Source organism: Macaca mulatta, chromosome 9 (assembly GCF_049350105.2).
Source record: "Macaca mulatta isolate MMU2019108-1 chromosome 9, T2T-MMU8v2.0, whole genome shotgun sequence".
In the NCBI taxonomy this organism is placed as follows: Eukaryota; Metazoa; Chordata; class Mammalia; order Primates; family Cercopithecidae; genus Macaca; species Macaca mulatta.
Genome location: NC_133414.1, coordinates 76594599 through 76622101, shown reverse-complemented (window position 1 = coordinate 76622101; position 27503 = coordinate 76594599). Strand labels below are relative to the sequence as shown.

The 27503-nt window shown below is 42.4% G+C and overlaps 1 protein-coding gene across 4 annotated transcripts in view; it reads right to left on the bottom strand.

Moving 5' to 3' along the window:
• Positions 1-23493, bottom strand: part of PLA2G12B (phospholipase A2 group XIIB) — a 34913-nt gene extending 11420 nt beyond the window's left edge. For 2 of the 4 annotated variants that reach the window (XM_015147402.3, XM_001104302.4), the window contains exons 1-3: positions 23129-23493; positions 5266-5354; positions 3799-3964 (exon numbers count right to left, since the gene is read on the bottom strand). In XM_015147402.3, coding sequence (XP_015002888.1) covers positions 3799-3964; positions 5266-5354; positions 23129-23339 — 466 coding nt within the window. In that variant the 5' untranslated portion in view covers positions 23340-23493. The remainder of the gene's footprint in view (positions 1-3798; positions 3965-5265; positions 5355-23128) is intronic. The other 2 variants (XM_077946632.1, XM_015147403.3) reach the window with 1 other exon arrangement.
• Positions 23494-27503: the final 4010 nt, after the last annotated feature.

Sequence of the window (27503 nt, the reverse complement as noted above, 5' to 3'; positions counted from 1 at the left end):
TTGGAGGCATCATGCTACCTGACTTCAAACTATACTACAAGGCTACAGTAACCAAAACAGCATGGTACTGGTACCAAAACAGAGATATAGACCAATGGAACAGAACAGAGGCCTCAGAACAGAGGCCTCAATGGAACACCACACATCTACACCCATCTAATCTTTGACAAACCTGACAAAAACAAGAAATGGGGAAGGATTCCCTATTTAATAAATGGTGCTGGGAAAACTTGCTAGCCATATGTAGAAAGCTGAAACTGGATCCCTTCCTTACACCTTATACAAATATTAATTCAACATAGATTAAAGACTTAAATGTTAGACCTAACACCATAAAAACCCTAGAAGACAACCTAGGCAATCCCATTCAGGACATAGGCATGGGCAAGGGCTTCATGACTGAAACACCAAAAGCAACGGCAACAAAAGCCAAAATTGACAAATGGGATCTAATTAAACTAAAGAGCTTCTGCACAGCAAAAGAAACTACCAGCAGAGTGAACAGGCAGCCCACAGAATGGGAGAAAATTTTTACAATCTACCCATCTGACAAAGGGCTAATATCCAGAATCTACAAAGAACTCAAACAAATTTACAAGAAAAAATCAAACAACTCCATCAAAAAGTGGGCGAAGGATATAAACATACACTTCTCAAAAGAAGACATTTATGCAGCCAACAGACACATGAAAAAATGCTCATCATCACTGGTCATCAGAGAAATGCAAATCAAAACCACAATGAGATACCATCTCACACCAGTTAGAATGGCGATCATTAAAAAGTCAGGCAACAACAGGTGCTGGAGAGGATGTGGAGAAATAGAAACACTTATACATTGTTGTTGGGACTGTAAACCAGTTCAATCATTGTGGAAGACAGTGTGGCAATTCCTCAAGGATCTACAACTAGAAATACCATTTGGCCCAGCCATCCCATTACTGGGTATATACCCAAAGGATTGTAAGTCATGGTACTATAAAGACACATGCACACGTATGTTTATTGCAGCACTATTCACAATAGCAAAGACTTGGAACCAACCCAAATGTCCATCAATGATAGACTGGATTAAGAAAATGTGGCACATATACACCATGGAATACTATGCATCCATAAAAAGGATGAGTTCATGTCCTTTGTAGGGACATGGATGAAGCTGGAAACCATTATTCTCAGCAAACTATCACAAGGACAGAAAACCAAACACCGCATGGTCTCACTCATAGTTGAGAATTGAACAATGAGAACACTTGGACACAGTGTGGGGAACATCACACACCAGGGCCTGTCGTGGGGTGGAGGGATGGGGGAGGGATAGCATTAGGAGATATACCTAATGTAAATGACGAGTTAATGGGTGCAGCACACCAACATGGCACATGTATACATATGTAACAAACCTGCACGTTGTGCACATGTACCCTAGAACTTAAAGTAGAATTAAAAAAGAAAAAAAGAAAAAAAAAAGAAAATATGTTACAGCCATACAATGGAATATTATTTAGCAATAAAAAGGAATGGAATACTGATACATTCTACAATATGGATAAACCTTGCCAAGTAATGTAAGTCAGTCACAGAAAACCATATATTATATGATTCCATTTATACTAAATGTCCAGAATAGGCAGTTCTAGAGGTAGAAAGTAGATTCGTGATTTCCTCAAGCTGGGCAGGGGGAGTTTGGGGAGAGACTGTTAATGGCCCTGGGGTTCCTTTTCAGGGTGATGAATATGTTCTAAAATTGACTGTGGGATTGACTGCATAATTCTGTGGACATATTTAAAAGCATTTAAATGGGTGAATTGTATCGTGTGTGAATTGTAACTTAATAAATCTGTTTCAACAACAACAAAAAATGAATGATTAGTGCGTTTCACACAGGGGCAGAAAGGAATGGGCCATCTACCCAAGTAGTTTATTCACCAGGTCGGAAACACTCTGTGCAGAATCTACGAAGGGACATTTCTGAGCCTACTGAGGCCCATAAGGAAAAATAGAATATTCTGTGATAAAAATGAGAAATAAGCAATCTTTGAAAATGCAGTATGATGGGTGGATTCATCTCACAGAACGGAACCTGTGTTTTGATTCACCAGGTTGGAAACACGCTTTTTGTAGAATCTACAAAGGGACATTTCTCAGCCCATTGAGGGCTATAAGAAAAACATCTAATATCCCGTGATAAAAACTAGAAGCAAGCTATCTGAAAATGCTTTGTGATGTGTGGATTCATCTCGCAGAATGGAACCTGTGTTTTGATTCACCAGGTTGGAAACACTCTTTTTGTAGAATCTACGAAGGGACAGTTCTGAGCCCACTGAGGCAGGAGTCAGGAGAGAGACCAGGAATGCCCAAGATGATGGTGGAGAGGAAGGCTAGGGCTGAATCAGAAAGGGCCATGTACGGCATACTGAGGAGTCTGGATTTAATCCGTAAGGAGGAATGTATTGAATGATTTACACAGGGGGTCAAGATGATCAGATTTGTGTGGCATATCTGGTCCCAATGGTGACCATCAATTAGATGGGACACAGAGACTGGGTTAATTTGCAGTAACCAGGCAAGTGGGATATGAAAGAGATACTTGGGAGAATGAATCAATAGGACATTGCTTGCAGAAAGTAACTTGACCTGACCAGAGATTAGCAGCAGGCACTTTTTCATCCTCTGTAGAAACAAAATAGGATGATACTCCCTTTCATAGGGCACACTGAATTATTCACATTTCCAAGCCCTCACACCTTCACCTCCAGACTGCACTCTAGACATTGATCTATGAAAAGATCCAAAATTCTCTCTGCTGCAGACACTGTCTGTGGTGTGGAGCCAGCTCTTTATCAGCCTGCATTTCAACTCTTGTCTTCTAAAAATAGAAAATGCTAATTCACACCTGGATACAATATCCTGGCTTCGAAAACTGAGAGTAAAAACTTCCTAAGTAAATTAGGAAAAAGAAATAGTCAGTGCTAGAAACTAGGTAGCAAAGCAGTTGTTTAAAATAACTATCCTTGCTGGGCACGGTGGCTCACGCCTGTAATCCCAGCACTTTGGGAGGCTGAGGCAGGCAGATCACTTGAGTTCAGGAGTTCGAGGCCAGCCTGGGCGACATGGCGAGACCCCCCATCTCTACTAAAAATACAAAAATCAGCTGGGCATGGTGGCACATGCCTATAAATCCCTGCTACATGGGAGGCTGAGGCACAGGAATCACTTGAACCCGGAAACAGAGGTTGTAGTGAGCCAAAATCACACCACTGCACTCCAGCCTGGGTGACGGAATGAGATTCTGTCTCAAAAATTTTTTTAAAATTTTTAAATAAAATAATTGTCCCCAAGTGTATAGAGATCTTTACACCGAAAAGGTTTTTTGAATTCCTACCCTGACTGAAAACAAAACAAACAAACAAAAAAGGCTTAAGCCAAACCAAGTGGTCCTATAAAGAATAATTCCTGATATGGAAAATTATTTAACAGTGGAATGGATAATCCAAGCCAGTTGGGCAATTCCTTCTCCAGCCTTAAATGATAGATTTTTATTTTTTCTGGGAAGGCTTTGGTGTAGTAGTTTACCTTCAGGAGTGGTGCCAGCAGCTCGCGGGCAGGACAGCAAGAACTTTAGTGAAGGAGTGCCCAGAATCTTTCCTTCACCATTTCTTGCTCAGCCACAGTGTTCCGTCAAGAATATTCAGTTAGCTCTGATGATCTCTTTGAGTCTAGGGGTTCTGGCTATATCTCAGTGTGAAAACAGGAACAAAACTCCCTGTGCACTGTACATGCCATTGAGATACCTACCTTCCACTTTGGAGACAAAGCCCAGACTCCGCTTGAGGTCAGAGCAGATGGAGTGGAGACACCATCGGAATTTTGCATCGCAGCGATATTTGTTGGCACCGCACGTGTCATAGCAGACGTCCAGCTGGTTGCAGCACTTGGTCATTGCTGGAATGCCCAAGTCCATCTGGGGAAAAGGGAAGGAAGGGAAAAGAAGGGGAAGAAATGCCACGTTTAGACTAAGGACCTTAGGCAACCTTGCCCACCTTGTTATTAACTAGCCGGTTCTCACATTTCTATTGCATATCCCAATCAATTCAGAAACACCAATGACTCAGTAAAATGCCAACAGTCACAGGATTACAAGTTTTCATTGTTACTTAGTTATTAGTTCAATAAGCGATTCTGGCCCATTTTTCACCTTTTTTTTTTTTTTTTTTTTTTTTTAGATGTTAGTAATTTTACAATTCAGAGGCAGCTTACAGTAATGAAAATAGAGACCGGAAGGGTAGTCAAGAGAGCAGAGCCACAGGGCTTCTAAATTAATTAACACTTAACATTCCCATGTGAGATTTTGTGTGAGCAAAGGATTCTATGGCTAAGAAGTATAAAAAAATTCAGCCTCAGTTCATCAAGAGATCACCAGCATCCCAGACAGCACTATTTTAAAGGTGTGTGTGTGTGAGTGTGTGTGGATGTGTTGGAAAGTAGAGTGGGTATAGAACACACAGCTCCTGATCACAAGAGGGCTGTAGTTAAACCACAACATCTCACACACACCCATGCTTACTAAGCATCCTATAAACAACTGTAAATGTAGTGGCATAAACTGTGTAACTAAGTTCATAAAATGCCACATGTGTCTGGGCGTGGTGGCTCACGACTATAATCCCAGTCACCTTTGGGAGGCCGAGGTGGGTGGATCACTTGAGGTCAGGAGTTCGAGACCACCCTGGCCAACATGGTGAAACCCCGTTTCTACCAAAAATACAAAAATTAGCAGGGCATGGGGTATGTTTGTGTGTTTGCAGATTTCTACGATGTCAGCACTCCAAACATAGCCAGTTTGGCACTACTAACATGAAGTCAGCTGCTTGCAAAAGTCATGATGATATGTAACAATCAGCTCTCACTGGCCAGCACCAGCTGGCTCCGGCACATCACTGGAATGGTCCACTAATTTCAATAAGTCAAACCTGTCAGATCTATCTCAAATTAAGTTATGTCGTGATGTCCTAAGTCTCAGCTGACATTTTCAGTGGTGATTTCAAAGTTCTGATCCACTACCAAGGGTTTATCTGAGGGACAGCTGTCCCTGGGAAAAGGAAATCACATATCTTCTTTGAAAATTCTCTCCCTCATATCCTTAAAATACTTAATTGTATTGCTCAACTTTTTTCCAGAAACAATCACTTCCATCAAGGATAACTCTAGGATTGCTCTCAGTCAGAACCAATGAACCAAGAAGGTAATGCTGGCAGTACATACACTTTCTGGTACCTTGAGACCCAGGAAATAGGAGCCGCAGCCGTTGGGCTCTTGGGGCTTGTAGCCAGGTCTGGGCATCGGTGCCTTTCCTTGCAGGAGGAAGAAAGGAAAGCAAGAAGAAATATTTAGAAATCAAGCATTTGGGAACATTCATCAAATGAAAATTTTCTAAAAGCATATTTCACTTTTTCTTTAAAAGTCACTGTTCCTCACATCCAAATCAGGTGATGATGATGATGATGTCACAGAAGAATAATGACTTTCAGACGACTCTGACTTTTTCTCCTAATCTCAAAAAATCTCATGAGCTTTTTTTTTTTTTTTTTTTTTTTTTTGAGACAGGTTCTCTCTGTCACCCAGGCTGGAGTACAGTGGTGTGATCTTGGCTTATTGCAACCTCTGCCTCCTGAGTTCAAGCAATTCTCGTGCCTCAGCCTCCCAAGTAGCTGGGATTACAGGCATGGGCCACCACGCCCAGCTAATTTTTGTAATTTTAGAAGAGACAGGGTTTCACCATGTTGGCCAGGTTGGTCTCGAACTCCTGACCTCGAGTGATCCACCTGCCTCGGCCTCCCAAAGTGCTGGGATTACAGGCGTGAGCCACCGCACTCAGTGAGCACTTCTTTACTGACATTTCTAATGTTTTTTAAATGCATAACCTTGAAGATAAGGGCCATGGCAAAACCCAACTAAAGCTCAAGTTTCCTCATTCCTTAACCACTGCAAGACCATACGCCACTCAAAGAACAAGCAGAACACAACTTATCGTACACTGAAGGAATCGGAGTTGTAACAACACCACAAAAGGGTTTTAACTTGCAGGAGATTCAAGCAAGATTCCATAAACCTAGAGCATGATTGAGCAAAGAGCAAAGAAATCACCCTGATGTGGTATCTTAGGCATTTATTTCATAGAAGTAAGCAGAAATGATCTGAACAGCTTTGAATTTCTGTTTTTTATGATCTTTCAAATGTGTAGAGAGAAGCTTTATCAGTTACATCGATGGCAGTGCCCACAGGTAAAGATAACCTTGACCTGACATGACCTCAAGACAGCCATCTGCAGTGGGTATTTTATCCCATTATCCAGATAAGAAACTCAGGCTAAAAAGTCGCATGACTTACCTAACATCATAGAAAAAGTGGGGGAAATAGGATATAAAGTCAGATTTCCTGTTTGTCTCCAAAACCCATGCTCCTTCACCACATCTCTGCCTCTTTTTAGGAGATACAAGACCTTAGAGTAAGGCATAAGACACTCCTTCTTTCTTTCTTTCTCTTTTTCTTTCTTTCTTTTCTTTCTTTTCTTTTTTTTTCTTTTCTTTCTTTCTCTCTCTCTCTTTCTCTTTCTTTCTCTTCTTCTTCTTCCTTCTTCTTCTCCTCCTCCTCCTTCTTCTCCTTCCTTCCTTTTCTTCTTCTGCTTCTTTTTTTCTTTTCTTTTATTCATTCATTCTTTCTTTCTTTCCTTCCTTCCTTCCTTCCTTCCATCTTCTCCTACCAGGTATTTATTTTTTAATTATTTCGTATTATGAAATATTTCAAAACTGTTGAAAGGCCGGGCGCGGTGGCTCAAGCCTGTAATCCCAGCACTTTGGGAGGCCGAGACGGGCGGATCACGAGGTCAGGAGATCAAGACCATCCGGGCTAACACGGTGAAACCCCGTCTCTACTAAAAATACAAAAAATTAGCCGGGCATGGTGGCGGGCGCCTGTAGTCCCAGCTACTCAGGAGGCTGAGGCAGGAGGATGGCGTAAACCCGGGAGGCGGAGCTTGCAGTGAGCTGAGATCAGGCCACTGTACTCCAGCCTGGGTGACAGAGCGAGACTCCGTCTCAAAAAACACGGAGGTTGAGATCTGAGAAGGGACAGACTCCCTGCTCAAGTGGGTCCCTGACCCCTGAGTAGCCTAACTGGGAGACATCCCCCACTAGGGGCAGTCTGACACCCCACACCTCACAGGGTGGAGTACACCCCTGAGAGGAAGCTTCCAAAGCAAGAATCAGACAGGTACACTCGCTGTTCAGAAATATTCTATCTTCTGCAGCCTCTGCTGCTGATACCCAGGCAAACAGGGTCTGGAGTGGACCTCAAGCAATCTCCAACAGACCTACAGCTGAGGGTCCTGACTGTTAGAAGGAAAACTATCAAACAGGAAGGACACCTACACCAAAACCCCATCAGTACATCACCATCATCAAAGACCAGAGGCAGATAAAACCACAAAGATGGGGAAAAAGCAGGGCAGAAAAGCTGGAAATTCAAAAAATAAGAGCGCATCTCCCCCGGCAAAGGAGCGCAGCTCATCGCCAGCAACTGATCAAAGCTGGACGGAGAATGACTTTGACGAGATGAGAGAAGAAGGCTTCAGTCCATCAAATTTCTCAGAGCTAAAGGAGGAATTACGTACCCAGCGCAAAGAAACTAAAAATCTTGAAAAAAAAGTGGAAGAATAGATGGCTAGAGTAATTAATGCAGAGAAGGTCATAAACGAAATGAAAGAGATGAAAACCATGACACGAGAAATACGTGACAAATGCACAAGCTTCAGTAACCGACTCGATCAACTGGAAGAAAGAGTATCTGCGATTGAGGATCAAATGAATGAAATGAAGCGAGAAGAGAAACCAAAAGAAAAAAGAAGAAAAAGAAATGAACAAAGCCTGCAAGAAGTATGGGATTATGTAAAAAGACCAAATCTACGTCTGATTGGGGTGCCTGAAAGTGAGGGGGAAAATGAAACCAAGTTGGAAAACACTCTTCAGGATATCATCCAGGAGAACTTCCCCAACCTAGTAGGGCAGGCCAACATTCAAATCCAGGAAATACAGAGAACGCCACAAAGATACTCCTCGAGAAGAGCAACTCCAAGACACATAATTGCCAGATTCACCAAAGTTGAAATGAAGGAAAAAATCTTAAGGGCAGCCAGAGAGAAAGGTCGGGTTACCCACAAAGGGAAGCCCATCAGACTAACAGCAGATCTCTCGGCAGAAACTCTCCAAGCCAGAAGAGAGTGGGGGCCAATATTCAACATTCTTAAAGAAAAGAATTTTAAACCCAGAATTTCATATCCAGCCAAACTAAGTTTCATAAGTGAAGGAGAAATAAAATCCTTTACAGATAAGCAAACGCTTAGAGATTTTGTCACCACTAGGCCTGCCTTACAAGAGACCCTGAAGGAAGCACTAAACATGGAAAGGAACAACCGGTACCAGCCATTGCAAAAACATGCCAAAATGTAAAGATCATCGAGGCTAGGAAGAAACTGCATCAACTAACGAGCAAAATAACCAGTTAATATCATAATGGCAGGATCAAGTTCACACATAACAATCTTAACCTTAAATGTAAATGGACTAAATGCTCCAATTAAAAGATACAGACTGGCAAACTGGATAAAGAGTCAAGACCCATCAGTCTGCTGTATTCAGGAGACCCATCTCACACGCAGAGACATACATAGGCTCAAAATAAAGGGATGGAGGAAGATTTACCAAGCAAATGGAGAACAAAAAAAAGCGGGGGTTGCAATACTAGTCTCTGATAAAACAGCCTTTAAACCATCAAAGATCAAAAGAGACAAAGAAGGCCATTACATAATGGTAAAGGGATCAATTCAACAGGAAGAGCTAACTATCCTAAATATATATGCACCCAATACAGGAGCACCCAGATTCATCAAGCAAGTCCTTAGAGACTTACAAAGAGACTTAGACTCCCATACAATAATAATGGGAGACTTCAACACTCCACTGTCAACATTAGACAGATCAACGAGACAGAAAGTTAACAAGGATATCCAGGAATTGAACTCATCTCTGCAGCAAGCAGACCTAATAGACATCTATAGAACTCTCCACCCCAAATCAACAGAATATACATTCTTCTCAGCACCACATCGTACTTACTCCAAAATCGACCACGTAATTGGAAGTAAAGCACTCCTCAGCAAATGTACAAGAACAGAAATTATAACAAACTGTCTCTCAGACCACAGTGCAATCAAACTGGAACTCAGGACTAAGAAACTCAATCAAAACCGCTCAACTACATGGAAACTGAACAACCTGCTCCTGAATGACTACTGGGTACATAACGAAATGAAGGCAGAAATAAAGATGTTCTTTGAAACCAATGAGAACAAAGATACAACATACCAGAATCTCTGGGACACATTTAAAGCAGTGTGTAGAGGGAAATTTATAGCACTAAATGCCCACAAGAGAAAGCAGGAAAGATCTAAAATTGACACTCTAACATCACAATTAAAAGAACTAGAGAAGCAAGAGCAAACACATTCGAAAGCTAGCAGAAGGCTAGAAATAACTAAGATCAGAGCAGAACTGAAGGAGATAGAGACACAAAAAACTCTCCAAAAAATCAATGAATCCAGGAGTTGGTTTTTTGAAAAGATCAACAAAATTGACAGACCACTAGCAAGACTAATAAAGAAGAAAAGAGAGAAGAATCAAATCGACGCAATTAAAAATGATAAAGGGGATATCACCACCGACCCCACAGAAATACAAACTACCATCAGAGAATACTATAAACACCTCTACACAAATAAACTGGAAAATCTAGAAGAAATGGATAATTTCCTGGACACTTACACTCTTCCAAGACTAAACCAGGAAGAAGTTGAATTCCTGAATAGACCAATAGCAGGCTCTGAAATTGAGGCAATAATTAATAGCCTACCAACCAAAAAAAGTCCAGGACCAGATGGATTCACAGCTGAATTCTACCAGAGGTACAAGGAGGAGTTGGTACCATTCCTTCTGAAACTATTCCAATCAATAGAAAAAGAGGGAATCCTCCCTAACTCATTTTATGAGGCCAACATCATCCTGATACCAAAGCCTGGCAGAGACACAACAAAAAAAGAGAATTTTAGACCAATATCACTGATGAACATCGATGCAAAAATCCTCAATAAAATACTGGCAAACCGGATTCAGCAACACATCAAAAAGCTTATCCACCATGATCAAGTGGGCTTCATCCCTGGGATGCAAGGCTGGTTCAACATTCGCAAATCAATACACATAATCCAGCATATAAACAGAACCAAAGACAAGAACCACATGATTATCTCAATAGATGCAGAAAAGGCTTTTGACAAAATTCAACAGCCCTTCATGCTAAAAACGCTCAATAAATTCGGTATTGATGGAACGTACCTCAAAATAATAACAGCTATTTATGACAAACCCACAGCCAATATCATACTGAATGGGCAAAAACTGGAAAAATTCCCTTTGAAAACTGGCACAAGACAGGGATGCCCTCTCTCACCACTCCTATTCAACATAGTGTTGGAAGTTCTGGCTAGGGCAATTAGGCAAGAGAAAGAAATCAAGGGTATTCAGTTAGGAAAAGAAGAAGTCAAACTGTCCCTGTTTGCAGATGACATGATTGTATATTTAGAAAACCCCATTGTCTCAGCCCAAAATCTCCTTAAGCTGATAAGCAACTTCAGCAAAGTCTCAGGATACAAAATTAATGTGCAAAAATCACAAGCATTCTTATACACCAGTAACAGACAAACAGAGAGCCAAATCAGGAATGAACTTCCATTCACAATTGCTTCAAAGAGAATAAAATACCTAGGAATCCAACTTACAAGGGATGTAAAGGACCTCTTCAAGGAGAACTACAAACCACTGCTCAGTGAAATCAAAGAGGACACAAACAAATGGAAGAACATACCATGCTCATGGATAGGAAGAATCAATATCGTGAAAATGGCCATACTGCCCAAGGTAATTTATAGATTCAATGCCATCCCCATCAAGCTACCAATGAGTTTCTTCACAGAATTGGAAAAAACTGCTTTAAAGTTCATATGGAACCAAAAAAGAGCCCGCATCTCCAAGACAATCCTAAGTCAAAAGAACAAAGCTGGAGGCATCACGCTACCTGACTTCAAACTATACTACAAGGCTACAGTAACCAAAACAGCATGGTACTGGTACCAAAACAGAGATATAGACCAATGGAACAGAACAGAGTCCTCAGAAATAATACCACACATCTACAGCCATCTGATCTTTGACAAACCTGAGAGAAACAAGAAATGGGGAAAGGATTCCCTATTTAATAAATGGTGCTGGGAAAATTGGCTAGCCATAAGTAGAAAGCTGAAACTGGATCCTTTCCTTACTCCTTATACGAAAATTAATTCAAGATGGATTAGAGACTTAAATGTTAGACCTAATACCATAAAAATCCTAGAGGAAAACCTAGGTAGTACCATTCAGGACATAGGCATGGGCAAAGACTTCATGTCTAAAACACCAAAAGCAACGGCAGCAAAAGCCAAAATTGACAAATGGGATCTCATTAAATTAAAGAGCTTCTGCACAGCAAAAGAAACTACCATCAGAGTGAACAGGCAACCTACAGAATGGGAGAAAATTTTTGCAATCTACTCATCTGACAAAGGGCTAATATCCAGAACCTACAAAGAACTCAAACAAATTTACAAGAAAAAAACAAACAACCCCATCAAAAAGTGGGCAAAGGATATGAACAGACATTTCTCAAAAGAAGACATTCATACAGTCAACAGACACATGAAAAAATGCTCATCATCACTGGCCATCAGAGAAATGCAAATCAAAACCACAATGAGATACCATCTCACACCAGTTAGAATGGCGATCATTAAAAAGTCAGGAAACAACAGGTGCTGGAGAGGATGTGGAGAAATAGGAACACTTTTACACTGTTGGTGGGATTGTAAACTAGTTCAACCATTATGGAAAACAGTATGGCGATTCCTCAAGGATCTAGAACTAGATGTACCATATGACCCAGCCATCCCATTACTGGGTATATACCCAAAGGATTATAAATTATGCTGCTATAAAGACACATGCACATGTATGTTTATTGCGGCACTATTCACAATAGCAAAGACTTGGAATCAACCCAAATGTCCATCAGTGACAGATTGGATTAAGAAAATGTGGCACATATACACCATGGAATACTATGCAGCCATAAAAAAGGATGAGTTTGTGTCCTTTGTAGGGACATGGATGCAGCTGGAAACCATCATTCTTAGCAAACTATCACAAGAACAGAAAACCAAACACCGCATGTTCTCACTCATAGGTGGGAACTGAACAATAAGATCACTTGGACTCAGGAAGGGGAACATCACACACAGGGGCCTATCATGGGGAGGGGGGAGGGGGGAGGGATTGCATTGGGAGTTATACCTGATGTAAATGATGAGTTGATGGGTGCAGCACACCAACATGGCACAAGTATACATATGTAACAAACCTGCACGTTATGCACATGTACCCTACAACTTAAAGTATAATAATAATAAATAAATTAAAAAAAAAAAGAATGAAAAAAAAAAACAAAACTGTTGAAAAGTCAGAGAAACAAACAACTCGTACCAAATGCACAAACATAATAAATGTTAACATCTGCCGAACTTGCTATAAATGTTTTTTGTTTTTTAATTAAATGTGACAGTTAAAGTACAGGTTTAGGGTGCTGTTGAAGCCTCTTTGCACTCATCATTCTGTTTTAACTTTTAGACACTAAGTTTATATTTTAAAGCCCTCACTTTGTATCATTCTGCAAAATTGTCTTGATTATGCTTGGACCTTTACTCTCACAAAGAACTTTGCAATTTTTTTGAATTTGTAGAACCAACTTAGTAAATTCTGCAAGAAAGATGGTCAAGAGTTTTATTGAAAAATTCATCGAATGTATAGATTTGGAGACAGCTGCCTTTCTTAGGATACTCAGTCTTCCCAAATACAGACACGGTATAGTTCTCTGTTTACTTATGTCTTCCTGTATGTCATTCAACAGAGCACTGCAATTTTCTCCATATGTGTATTATACTTTCTATATACCTATATTATTCAGATCCTTAAACAAGATGGAATATCTCATAAAAATCCGGAGCTAAGACTCATGCCTCTGGTATAGTAAATCTGCACTTTCCTGGAACCCAGGCTGCTTCCAGCTTTCTACTCTACCAGCTGTAGAGTGTAGCCCTGGCTCTCATGGTCTAAGATGTCGCTTCAGCCAACATCCATATTACCTGTAACAGGACGGGAGGAGTTGGAAGCGTCCAGCCCCTCTCTTCAGTAAACACACTCCAGAATGTTATACCCGTCACTTCCTCATACTTCCCTCTGGCCAGACCTTAATCAAATGGCAAAATCTGGTTGCAAAGGTGGGCTAGAAAATGAAGTGGGCAGCCATGAGCCCAGCTACAACGTGGAAGGAGGGGCTTGATACTGTAGAAAAGAGGAAGAATGGACATTAGGGGACACTAAGCAGTTTCTGCCACACTTTGGGTATTTGTTGCTGTGATACATGTGGTTATAACATTGTGGTCCAAGATGACTTCCAATAATCCCCACCTCCTGGTATTCACCTCCTTGTATATAGTCCCAGGAGTGGTCTGTGTGACCAAGAGAATACTGCAGACGTGGAGGTGTGCTCCTCCTAAGACTAAGCTATAAAAGACCACAATTTCTGTCTTGGACTCTCTTATTCTCCCTCTCTCACCGTTCACTCTAGGGGAAGTTATGTCATGAACAGTCCCATGGAAAGACCCATCTGGCAAAGAACTAAAACCTCCTGACAATAGCCACATGAATTTAACAAGAGATCCTCCAGCCCCAGCTGAATCTCCAGAGATGGCAGCATCAGCTGGGCAACATGACCTCAACCTTACGAGAAACTGAGCCAGAATTGCCCAGCAAAGCCACTCCAGGATCCCCGACCCTTAGCAACTGTGTGATATAATCTTTGCTACTGTAAGCTGCTAAGTTTTGAGGTACCTTGTTGCTCAATAATATATAACTGTTTCAGTTGCCATTAGATTTTTTTTTTTGAGACGGAATCTCACTCTGTCGCCCAGGCTGGAGTGCAGTGGTGCAATCTTGGCTCACTGCAGTCTCTGCCTCCCAAGTTCAAGTGATTCTTCTGCCTCAGCCTCCTGAGTAGCTGGGGTTACAGGTGCACACCATCACACCCAGCTACTTTTTGTATTTTTAGTAGAGCTGGGGTTTCACTATGTTGGCCAGGCTGGTCTCGAACTCCTGGCATCAAGTGATCCACCCACCTTGGCCTCCCAAAGTGCTGGGATTACAGGTGTGAGCCACCTTGCCTGGCCTGCCATTATGATTTTAATCTCTTTGTTATATTTTTTTCTATGACAGCTTTATTGAGCTATAATTCATATATCATATACATTCACTCATTTAATGTGTACGATTCAATGGTTTTGGCATATCCACATAGTTGTCCAGTCAACACCATAATCTAATTTTAGAACATTATAATCTCAAAAAGAAACCCTGTACCCATTAGTCACCACTCCCATCTCCCTACCCCCAGCCCTAGGCAACTCCTTCACATGAATTAAATCATACAACAGGTGGCCTTTAGTGTCTGGCTTCTTTCACTTAGCATAATGTTTTCTGGTTTCATACATGTTGTAGTATGTATCAGTACTTAAGTTCTTTTTATTGCCAGAAAAACCTTCCATTGTATAGGCATACTATATTTTGTTTACCCATTCATCAGTTAATAGACATTTGCGTTGTTTTCACCCTTTAGCTATTATGAATAATACTGCTACTAATATTTGTAGACAGGTTTTTGTGTGGACATGTGTTTCATTTCTCCATAAGAATAGGATTGCTGGGTCATATGGTAACTCTGTTGAACATTTTAAGGAATTGCCACACTGTTTTCCAAAGTGGCTGCACCACATTCCCACCAGCAATGCATGAGGGTTCCAGTTTCTCCACATCCTCACTAACACTAGCTATTGTCTGTCTTTTTTATTGTAGCCATCCTGGCGGGAGTGAGGTGGTGTTTCATGGTAGTTTTGATTTGCATTTCTCTAATGATTATGTTGAGCATCTTTTTATGTGCTTATTGGCCATTCATATAAATTCTTTTGGAAAATGTCTTTTTAAAGCCTCTACCCACTCTATAATTGAGTTATTTATCTTTTTACTGTTGAGTTGTAAGTGTTCTTTATGTATTTTGGAAGCAAGTGCCTTGTCAAATCTGCAAACATTTTCTCCCATTCTGTGGGTTGTCTTTTCACTTTTTTGATGGTGTAACTATTTATTTTTTTCTTCTTCTTTTTTTTTAAGGGATGGGGTCTCACTGTGTCACCCAGGTTGGAGTGCAGTGGCACAATCATAGCTCACTGCAGCTTCAAGCTCCCTGGTTCAAGTGATCCTCCTGCCTCAGCTGTCCACGTAGCTATGACTGCAGGTGCATGCCATCATGCATGGCTAACTTGTAAATTTTTTTATAGAGATGGGGTCTTGCTGTGTTGCCCAGGCTGGTCTTAAACTCCTAGGCGCAAGCAGCTCTCCAACCTCAGCTTAATGAGCTGCTAGAATTACAGGCATGAGCCACTGTGCCCTGCCTCTTTTCATTTTCTTCTTTTCTTTTATTTTTTGAGACAGGGTCTCTCACTCTGTCACCCAGGCTGGAGTGCAGTGGTGTGATCTTGGCACACTACAGCCTCAATCTCCCAGGCCCAAGCAAGCCTCCCACCTCAGCCTCCCTAGTAGCTGGGACCACAAGTGCTATCACTGCACCTGACTAATTTTTGTATTTTTTTGTGAAGATGGGGTTTTGCTATGTTGCCCAAGCTAGTCTTGAATTCCCAGACTGAAGCTATCCACCCGTCTTGGCTTTCCAAAGGGCTGAGATTATAGGCATGAACCACGGCACCCAGCCTTCTTTTTCTTATTGAGGTGAAATTCAGATAACACAAAATTAACCATCTTAAAGTATGCAATTAAATATATTCACAATGTTGTACAACCATCACCTTTATCTAGTTCAAAAACATTTTCATCACCCCCAAGGTAGACCTTGTGCCCATTCAGCAGTCACTCCCTGTCTCAGGCAGTTTGGATGCTATAACAAAAATACCATAGACTGGATGGCTTACACAGCAGAAATTTATTCCTCACAGTGCTGAAGGCTGGGAATTCCAAGATCAGGATGCCAGTGCATTCCATATCTGGTGAGGGCCTTCTTCCCGGCTTGCAGATGGCCTTGTCTTCTCTTCTTTCTCTTTCTCTTCTTACGAGGACCCTAGTCTCATCATGGTGGCCCCACACTCAAGATAGCATCTCAGCTCACTGCAACCTCTGCCTCCTGGGTTCAAGCCATTCTCCTGCCTCAGCCTCTGGAGTAGCTGGGATTACAGGTGCCTGCCACCACGCCTGGCTAAGTTTTTGTATTTTTAGTAGAGACAGGGTTTCGCCATGTTGTCCAGGCTGGTCTTGAACGCCTGACCTTAAGGGATCTGCCCTCCTCGGCCTCCCAAAGTGCCAAGGTTACAGGAGTGAGCCACCACGCCTAGCCAGAGAAGGAAACATCTTTTTCACAACTTTGCTGAAAAGGGCATTCGCTACAGACTTGGCTCAGTTTCTTGGGTTACCCTCTGCCTTTTTGCCCTTGATAACTCACAGAAGATAAAACTCTGCTATTCTAGTTTGAAAGATACCGGAATGGAATTCCTATCCAGCCTGCAGCTGATGATGGTTATTTTTATTTTATTTAATGTTTTATGTTAACTGCAGAAATTCTGTTTAGAAATGAAGCTGAAAGTATAAGTTCTAAGACAAAAGGTAATGGTTTCAGTCTAGGCAGAAACAGAAATCATTCAAGAATACCATATCCTCAAATTATCGTTTGAGGAGCTTATGGTTGATGTTTTAAGTCTAGGCATTAATAATGTATCATATCCACAGATGTTTTATTTTCTGGCTGGAGCTGTTTATAGGAGTGAGAGGCCGACAACTTGATCCTGTTCAAATTCACATTTTAGTGTTCATAAAAAAAGTTTTATTGGAACACAGCCGCACTCACGATTTAGCTATGGCTGCATTCACAGAAAAAAACAGCAGAATACTGTTCTAATCTTGATGTGAGGATGGTTTTCTAATCAAGACATAAAATTCAGAAGCCATAAAGAAAGAGACTGACAGATTTGATCTTATAAAACTTAAAAGCTTCTGAATAAAGTGAAATACCATAAAAGTCTTAAAAGACAAACTGGAGGGAGATTGAGAAGAGTTAGCCAAGAATCCAAGAGCTCTGCCTGCCAGTGGTGGACACTGCCTCCTGAGCCCACCCTTTTATCTCTGTCACTGGAAAGAGCAGCACAAACTTTCAGGGCTTTGTGTCCCAGGGCAAGAGTTTTGCCTTCCCGGGAGGGTGCATCCATCCTTTCCACCCAGCTGGTTCCCCGGGAGGTGCTAGCAGGGAGTGAGTACGCTTTATTGAAAGGTACATCTGCAGCAAACCACCGTGGCACACATTTGCCTGTGTAACCAAACTGCACATCCTGCACATGTACCCCAGAACTTAAAAATCTACATTAAAAAAAGGATTAACATTTGTATTTCCAAAAGAAATTCACGGGAGTGATTTTTTCCTCTCTGGCAGCAATAGTTCTTATCACTCTTCTTTTAAATTTTGCCACTCTGTTGGCTAAAAGTGGCATCTCATTGTTACTTTAATTTGTAGGCCCCTGATCAATACTGAATTCAACCATATTATTTGTATGCAAACCATTTGGTTTTTCTTTTCTGTCAATTGCCTATTTCCATTCTTTGCTCATTTTTCTTTTAGACCTTTCGCCTATTTCTTCACAGTTCGTAAGAACCTTTTTGTAGTATACATATTGTGTCTTTGTCATTTGTTTTACAATTTTCCACTTAATAGTATGATTTTTCTATTAATGTTGTATTGTTATAAAGAACAGATAATGATACCAAATGAATAATAAGAGTATTTACTAAACTATTATAGGCATGGCTTCATCAACAACCCCGACTAGCTGTCTCAAACGTGAGAAAAAATAATTTCCAGGCGGGGAGCAGTGGCTCACACCTGTAATCCCAGCACTTTAGGAAGCCCAGCAGGGGGATCACCTGAGGTCACAAGTTCGAGACCAGCCTGGCCAACATGGTGAAAGCCCGTCACTACTAAAAATACAAAGTAGCTGGGTGTGGTGGCGCATGCCTGTAATCCCAGCTACACCAGGAGGCTGAGGCAGGAGAATCACTTGAACCCAGAAGGTGGAGACTGCAGAGAGCCGAGATGGTGCCACTGCACTCCAGCCTGGGTGACAGAGGGAGACTCCATCTCAAGAAAAACAAAATTCCAGAAAAAAAAAAGAAAGAAAAGTATGTCTTCCTTCCTCCCAGAAACACTCAGATGCAACATGACTAACACATCAACGGAACACAGCAGGACAGAGGCAATTCTCCTGAAGAGAAGAACTCTGTATTACAGTTGCGAAAACAGATTAAGTTACTGCAAAAGGTAGGGTGACCAACTTGTCCTGGTTTGCCTGGTACCATCCCAGTGTTAGTACTGAAAGTCCCACATCCCAGGAGCATCTCCCCTACTCCCTGAGTCCCCAGCAGACTAGGAGGTCAGTCACCCAAAAACAAGAATAATCTGTTTGCCTCTAAGCCAGTGGCTGTTTTCATTTTTTGGGCTCTGGATCCCCTGGAGAATCTGATGAAGTCTGTGAGTTATTTCCCTGGAAAAAGATACAAACTCACAGGTTTATAAAATTTTGCTGTAAAACGTCAGATAAAAATTCTCTTTAAAAAATAGACTGATATTTATTTTTATTTATGTGTTTATTTTTATTTAATCTCGCTCTGTTGCCCAGGCTGGAGTGCAATGGTGTGATCTCGGCTCACTGCAACCTCTGCCTCCCGGGTTCAAGTGATTCTCCTGCCTCAGCCTCCCAAGTAGCTAGGATTACAGGTCGCGCCACCACACCCAGCTAATTTTTGTATTTTTAGTACAGATGGGGTTTCACCATGTTGGCCAGGCTGGTCTCAAACTCCTGACTTCAAATGATCCACCTGCCTCAGCGTCCCAAAGTGCTGGGATTACAATAGACTGATGGTTAAAGAAACTTTTAAGATACTTTTACTCTTGGAACTAAATCCAGGAAGAAATTCATTTTCAGGATCTTTTATTAAAGTGTGAAAGCGTGAACAGCATCATCATAGAAACTCTGCTCCATTGACCCAGCTCCAGAGACCTTCGTGAGGCAGGTAACTCTCCAGTCATTGTTCCCTCGAGGGACTTCTTCCAGAAGCTGAGAGGCTGTTGTCCAGCCACTGGGATTTCTGGGATTTTTCATTTTTATGTTGAAAGAGAACTGGAAGAATCTGAATGCAATTAACCTGTTCACTAGATTGTCTTTCTCATAACGTTTATAAAATTTGTTTGGTACCTACCATGCTCTCTATATACTACTGATTCTTTATGTATATTATCTTTAATTCTCACAACACCTTTGCAAGGTGGGTATTAGTAACACTATTTTTACATATTTGAGGAAACTAAGGTTGAGAGAGTCAGATAACTCACCCAAGGTCACCAGCAATGGGATATTTTCCCCTAAATTCAAATCCATGATTTTTCCATTACCATGCTTATTTCTCAAAGTCTGGTTCAAAGACTACCCATTAAAAGTGCAGTTCCAGCCGGGCGAGGTGGCTCACATCTGTAATCCCAGCACTTTGGGAGGCCGAGGGGGGCGGATCACGAGATCAGGAGATCGAGACCATCCTAGCTCACAATGAAACCCCGTCTCTACTAAAAATACAAAAAATTAGCTGGGCGTGGTGGTGGTGCATTCCAGCCTGGGTGATAGAGTGAGACTCTGTCTCAAAAAAAAAAAAAAAAAAAGTGCAGTTCCAAGGTCCCTCCACAGGCCTACTGCATCAGAATCTCTGGAGATGGAAAAGGGTATCTACATTTTGGAAACAATTCTCAAGGAAATCTTGTTTGCATTGGTACAGAGTCTTTTTTTTTTTTTTTTTTTTTTTTTTCAGACGGAATCTCGCTCTGTCGCCCAGGCTGGAGTGCAGTGGCGCAATCTCGGCTCACTGCAAGCTCCACCTCCCGGGTTCACACCATTCTTCTGCCTCAGCCTCCCGAGTAGCTGGGACTACAGGCGCCCGCCACCACGCCCGGCTATTTTTTTTTGTATTTTTAGTAGAGACAGGGTTTCACCATGTTAGCCAGGATGGTCTCGATCTCTTGACCTCGTGATCTGCCCACCTCGGCCTCCCAAAGTGCTGGCATTACAGGCTTGAGCCACCGCGCCCAGCTGGTACAGACTCCTTAATGACAGCTGTGCTAGGTATGCCATTGACACACGCTGGATCTTGTCATATTTATAGCCCACTTGTTTGACAAGTACAGATTTTGTGTGTTGGCACGAGAACAAATTACTTTAGATACGAGAAGCACGGAAAACAATGTTGACATGCTATCATGGGCTACCAGGATACATACACAGTTTTATCTGCCTGCATAATTTAACCTGTGGGCTGAAGTTCTCTAAGAATGACGTCATAGAATGGCATTCCTTTACCTCGGCTGTGCTTTGCAATCACCTGGGAAAAACGTTAAACTACTGATGTCTGGGACCAACCCACAGAAATTTTGATTTAATTGATTTGGTGCCAGGTGTTGTTAAAGCCCCTCAGGTGATCTGAAGGGTACCCAAGTTAGAAAGCCGCTGTTTTAAATAGTAGTTAGTACCTATCAAAGGTAAGATCTGGCTGGTGCTGTGGCTCACGCCTATAATCCCAGCAATTTGGGAGGCCAAGTTGGGAGGATTGCTGGAACCCCGGAGTTGGAGACCAGCCTGGGTAAGATGGTGAGACTCCCTTCTCTACAAAAAGTTACAACATTATCTGGGCATGGTGGCGCATACTTGTAGCCCAAGCTAACTGAAAGGCTGAGGCAGGAGGATCTCCTAAGCCCAGAAACTTACTAATCAGAAACACCTGGAGTGGGGCCCGGTGACCTATTTAAATCAGCCCTCCAGGGGCTTCAATGCACAGGCGAGTTTGAGAATCACTACTTAAAAAACAAGCACGGTGCGTGAGAGCTGTGTCACAGAGCAAACTACAAAAGCGCAGACTCGTTAGTAGGCGTTGTCTGTTCCAAAGATTGCTCGATTCACAATCAATTTGAGAAGATATTTTGTACTCTTGGGCACAGCCGACAGGTTTTTGGCTCCACTGGGTTCCAAGGTAAGGAGGCGTAGTCCCCTATTTTTCTAAGTGTTTTTCAGGCCTCTCATTGAGCAGGCCGTTTTACACAAAGTGAGAAGAGTTATTTGCCTTCCTCTTCTCTCTATTTACTCTTCCCATCCCCCACCAGTTGCTGCTGGCGTCCACCCTGCCCAGCCAGAGGCTCTGCAACTAAAATTTGCTGAAGTCTTTTAATGCTGTTTTGCTAGAGAAGGAAGAAGAGGGTTTGGTTCTTGATTTCCTAATAGAAATTCCTGCTGTTACCTATTTGCTGAACCACAGATATTAGTCTTGTGTTGCCTTTAGGAAGGAAAACACCTGTGTTGATTCCAATGTCTGAAGTGAGTCAACCCCTTCCCTGCCCCATCTGTGCAAACGAGGTGAGCATAATCCAGTGGCAAGGCCTCTGCATTGGTCTAACTGCCTTGGCCAAATACACGGTTTCAGGGCCAGGTGGGTCCTAACAGACCAGGCGTTTTTCTCTGTGAAGCTTTCACAAAGAAGCTGCAGCATAGATGGTTAAACCATAGATTTTAACTATAGATGGTTAAACCATCTATGCTGCAAAACTTTGGGTCCTGATGCAATGATTAACCATTACCTCCTAGTCACTGTTAGTGTATAAGGAAGCGATTTTCCCCACTCAAAAACGAATAGAGAGACTTATGGGGTGAGTCCGGGAAGTTTGTAGTTTTTTTGTGCATCTCTTGAAAGCGGACTTTTTCTCTGTTATTTGGAGAAAATATTTCTCAAATAATTTTTCCTGTTAGGCTAAACTGACCATTTTCATTTCTAATCCCATGATGAGATAGTTGACTAATTAAACCATAAAACTAATGCTACCCATGACCTGAGACTGTGCATGCTTTCATGCGCATTGGCAATTACAAGGTGCTACCCAGCTTCAGGGCCTGGGGCTCCACATTTTGCTCCCGTTACATTAATTTCCAGGGCCCAGTGAAGGAAGCACTTGTGCCAGGGACTCCGTGCCGGCAGTCAGGTGTGCACCTTAGCTCCTGTGTACCCCAGTCCTACTCAGGCAAGGTAGGGGAAGTGCTCCTGCTAGCTCACAATTCTACATCTGGCGCCAAGCCCAGGGGACAGCCCTTGGGATCCCTGGTGAGCCACGAACCCTTCCTCTCCACAGCAGGCCTGTCATTGCCGAGGCCGCAGGCAGGGACAGCTCCCCTGGGAAAGTCCAATAAATTGATGGCAGTCAGGGACCGAGAGCTGGGAGGACGGTGTGAACTGCAACAGCGGGGAGGGACAATTTGTTTCCAAGCTGAGCACAGAGCAACTGAAGAGGCGGTTTTGCCCCGTGGCAGATTTTCCTCTGCATGTTCAGCTTCAGTTTTCATCCCTGGGAACTCCTCACAGAGACCTCTCACACCCACCCTCCTTCTTCCCACCCCAGGTACCCTTTTCCTAAGAACAGCCTCACAACAAACTCATAAAATGGCCCAGGGAAGGTTACCCAGATACAATACAGGAAGCTCAGTGAAATGTGAGTTTGAGATAACAAAGATTTTGTCAGGATAAGTATGTTCCAGATATTTCACTGGATATACTTATACTAATGACTTATTTGTTGTTCATTTGGATTTCACATTTCACTGGGTGTCCTACATTTTTATCTGCTAAATCTGGCAGCTCTAAATGGTTAACAGGAAAAAGTCCAAGACAGATCGTGGCCTCTCTGGGGCTGCCCATGGGTCCATCAGCGACAGTTTTCACAGAAAGAGAAACCGCACACTCACCATATCGGCACCTGTACTGACAGACTCCATTCTTCCCTCCCAGCAGCTCCAGAAAAGAATCGAAGTAGCTGTTGACAGATTCAAAGCTTCCCCGGAGGTGCCGAAGGCCCCAGTCTGAATAGGACTCCTCTGCATCAGGGCTCGTGTCACTCTGAGCCAGGACAACCCCAAGGCTGAGCCACAAAACCAAGAAGCCACTGGCCAGCTTCATCCTGCAGCCAGGTAGGTACTGGGTTCTCTCCTCAAACCCCAGCCAGTGTCCCAGAAGTCCAGGGACAAACCCCCTACCCAGATGTCAGGCAGGACTGGGAAAGGGATTATCTGGAACATTCAATCTGTCTGTTCCCCAGAGGTGGACTTTAAACATAGCTACGGAGGTTGGGATGAGATCAGGGCAATTAGAAAGAGGGCAAAGGTTAGGGAGTGGGAGGGCCAGGGAGAGAGAACACTTCAAAGTGGATTCTGCCACCCTGGAGGAGGGAGATGTTGACCAACTTCGAGGACACAGAAACGGTGGAGCATTCGGAGTTCTACCCCCACCAGCTTGTTTACCTATTGATCAGTTACAAGTGTGGCTCTTCAGGGCCAGTCTCTTGGTAGAAGAGCTTGCCTGAAGGTCCTAGCCGCACCCCTCAGCCAGCTAGCTACCTACACAGTCTCCAAGGAGAGTCAGGAGGATGTGTAAAGGGCTCAGGAAAGCCCCAGTGATAGGGGTTAATAGTCACTTTACCAAGGGTCACAATATTGTCAGAGTTTGTACCAAGTGTGTGTTAAGTAGAAGTTCAGATGTGAGACCCCGGCTTCTGCTTTGGAACCCACATGGCTCTCAGACTCATAAATCCTCTAATTTGGCAGAGCTCCCAGATGCAGCCATCTGAGTGCAGGGACAGTTTTGCTTCTATTTACAGCAGTGTCTCTGTTTACACTCAGCAGCACTGAATCGTAAGACAAGATCTACAGATGGCCCAAGGACGATTCCGGGGGCACTCTGCTCTCCTGCTGCTGTTTTTCCTTTGAGTTACTTAAAAGTCAGAGGGTTTATCAAATAGTGTATTTGAGAGTTTAGGCTTTTAAGACTGTTGACTGAAGTCTAGTGTTTTCGTATCATTTTCAGTTTAGACTCTTTTAGTCGTGTGAAGAAATGCCATCTATAAAATCACTAGTCTAGGGCCAGGCATGGTGGCACATGCCTGTAATCCCAGCATTCTGGGAGGCCGAGTCGTGTGGATCACCTGAGGTCAGGAGTTTGAGACCAGCCTGGCCAACATGGCGAAACCCCGTCTCTACTAATAATACAAAAATTAGCCGGGCGAGGTAGTGGCTGCCTGTAATCCCAGCTACTAGGAAGGCTAAGGCAGGAGAATCGCTTGAACCCAGGAGGCGGAGGTTGCAGTGAGCCAAAAACACGCCATTGCACTCCAGCATAGGCGACAAGAGCAAAACTCTATCTCAAAATAATAATAATAATAAAATAATCACCAGTCTATAAAAATGATACCTTTATGGACCACATGAATCATTTAGCTCCTTTCTCAAGCGTTTGTCTGGAAAGCCCCATGGAAAATAATGAATTAAATGAATTAATTTCTTCATTTCAAGTAAATGTGTTTGGCTAAAGAGTCAGACTCCAGGAAGGGCAGTGGTTAAAAATTATTCACAGTCACAACAATGCCACCCAATATTTTAAAGCATCTATACTTTTTCAAACCACTTTCACACACACACACATACACAGACACGGAGACATACACATGCACATATGCACAAATGTTCACGCAGGGTAAATATTCCCATTTGGGAGGTGAGAAAACTGGTGCAGGGGGTAAGTGACTTGATCAAAGCTGGACAGGCTATCAATGGGTAAGCTGGCACCAGGGCCAGCTACATAATTTGTGGGGCTTCGCCAAAACAAAACTGAGAATACAGAGCTCCTTTTCCAAAAGCAGAGGAACGTGCCATTAATATACTAACTATAGGCTGGGCATGGTGGCTCACACCTGTAATCCCAGCACTGTGGGAGGCCGAGGCAGGCGGATCACCTGAGGTCAGGGGTTCGAGACCAGACTGGCCAACATGGTGAAACCCTGTCTCTATTAAAAATACAAAAAGATTAGCCAGGTGTGGTGGTGCGTGCCTGTAATCCCAGATACTCAGGGGGCTGAGGCAGGAGAATTGCTTGAACCGGGGAAGTGGAGGCTGCAGTGAGCCAAGATCGTGCCACTGCACTCAAGCCTGGGTGACAGAGCGAGACTCTGCCTCAAAAAAAAAAAAAAAAGCTAACTATAAAGCTTTTTCCTTTAAAAAATGTTTTATTATTTGTAAAATATAATAAGGTTAATAGAGATACATGGGTATCAATATATACATAAATTTTAAAAAAATTTGTTGGTGTCATAATTTTATATGATACTATATATTACTTTATGCAATATCTTGATCATAGGATTTTTCTGACCAGCTTTTCTGAAAATTCATTGATTAGGTCATCAAAGTTTATGCTTTTTTTTTTTTTTTTTTTTTTTTTTTTTTGAGACGGAGTCTCGCTCTGTCGCCCAGGCTGGAGTGCAGTGGCGTGATCTCGGCTCACTGCAAGCTCCGCCTCCTGGGTTTACACCATTCTCCTGCCTCAGCCTCCTGAGTAGCTGGGACTACAGGCGCCCGCCACCGCGCCCGGCTAATTTTTTGTATTTTTAGTAGAGACGGGGTTTCACCGTGGTCTCGATCTCCTGACCTTGTGATCCGCCCGCCTCGGCCTCCCAAAGTGCTGGGATTACAGGCGTGAGCCACCACGCCCGGCCAAGTTTATGCTTTTAACAACCTAATTTTCAATCAGTATAACTGAATGTGATGTCAGTTGCTCTTGGCAGTTGTAAGATAGCAAGGAATATTTGATACTTTTTCATTTTGAGAAGGATCTTTTTGCTGATGCAACTGTTACTAGAGTTGTTAATAGTATTTTCCCCCCATTTCTTGAAACTTTATACATTTTTTAACTGTGATAAAATATACATAACATATTTACCATTTTAACAATTTTTAAGTGTGCAATGCAGTGACATTAAGATTATTCATATATTGTTATGCAACCGTCACCACTATACATCTCCAGAACTTTTTCATCATCCTGAACCAAGATTCTGTTCCCATTAAGTGGTAAGTCCCCATTCCCCCTTTCCCCAGGCTCTGGCAGCCACTATTCTACTTTCTGTTCTTATGAATTTGCCTATTCTAGGTACCCCACATAAATGGAATAATATAATATGTGTCCTTTTGTGTCTGGCTGATTTCACTTAGTATAATTTTCAGTTCATCCATGTGGTATGTATCAATACTTCACTGAGAATACTGCTGCTATGAATATTGGTGTACAAATACCCATTCAAGTCCCTGTTTTCAATTCTTTTGGGTATCATATACCTAGAAGTGGGTTTGCTGGGTGGTAATTCTATGTTTAACTTTCAAAGAACCATTATACTGCTTTCCACAGTGGCTGTACCATTTTACATTCCTGCCAGCAATGGACAAGATTTCTAATTTCTCCACATCCTCGTCAACACTTGTTTCCTTTTTTTTTTTTTTTTTTTGACAATGGTCATCCTAATGACTGTGAGGTAGTATCTCATGCATGTCCCTCATAATTAGTGATGTTGAGCATCTTTTCATGTGCTTTTTGGCTGTTTGTATATTTTCTTTGGAGAAACATCTATTTAAGACCTTTGTCCATTTTTCAATTGGGTTTTTTGTTATTGTTGAGTGTCAGAAGTTCTCTATATACTCTGGATATTAATCTCTTATCAGGGCCAGGCATGGTGGCTCATGCCTGTAATCCCAGGACTTTGGGAGGCTGAGGTGGGTGGATTGCTTGAGCTCAGGAGTTCAAGACCAGCCTGAGCAACATGGCAAAACCCCACCTCTACAAAAAACAGCCAGGTGTAGTGGTGTGTGCCTGTAGTCCCAGCTACTCAGCGGGCTAAGAGGGGAGGATGGTTTGAGCCCACGAGGTTGAGGCTGCAGTGAGCTGAGAACATGCCACTGTGCTCCAGCCTGGACAAAAGAGCAAGACTCTGTCTCAAATCATCATCATCATCATCATCTCTTATCAGATATATAATTTGCATATATTTTCTCCCATTTTGTTGGTTGCCTTTTCACTCTTTGGTAGTGTCCTTTGCACAAAAGTTTGAAATTTTGATGAAGTCCAATTTATCTATTTTTTTGTCCTTTGTTGACTGATTTTGTGTCATAGCCAAGAAAGCGTTGGCAAATCCAAAGTCATGAAGATCTTGACCCTATGTTTTCTTTAAGAGTCTTAGAGTTTTAGCTCTTATGTCTTTGATCCATTTTTAAAAATCACATAACAGGGTTGGGAGCTGTG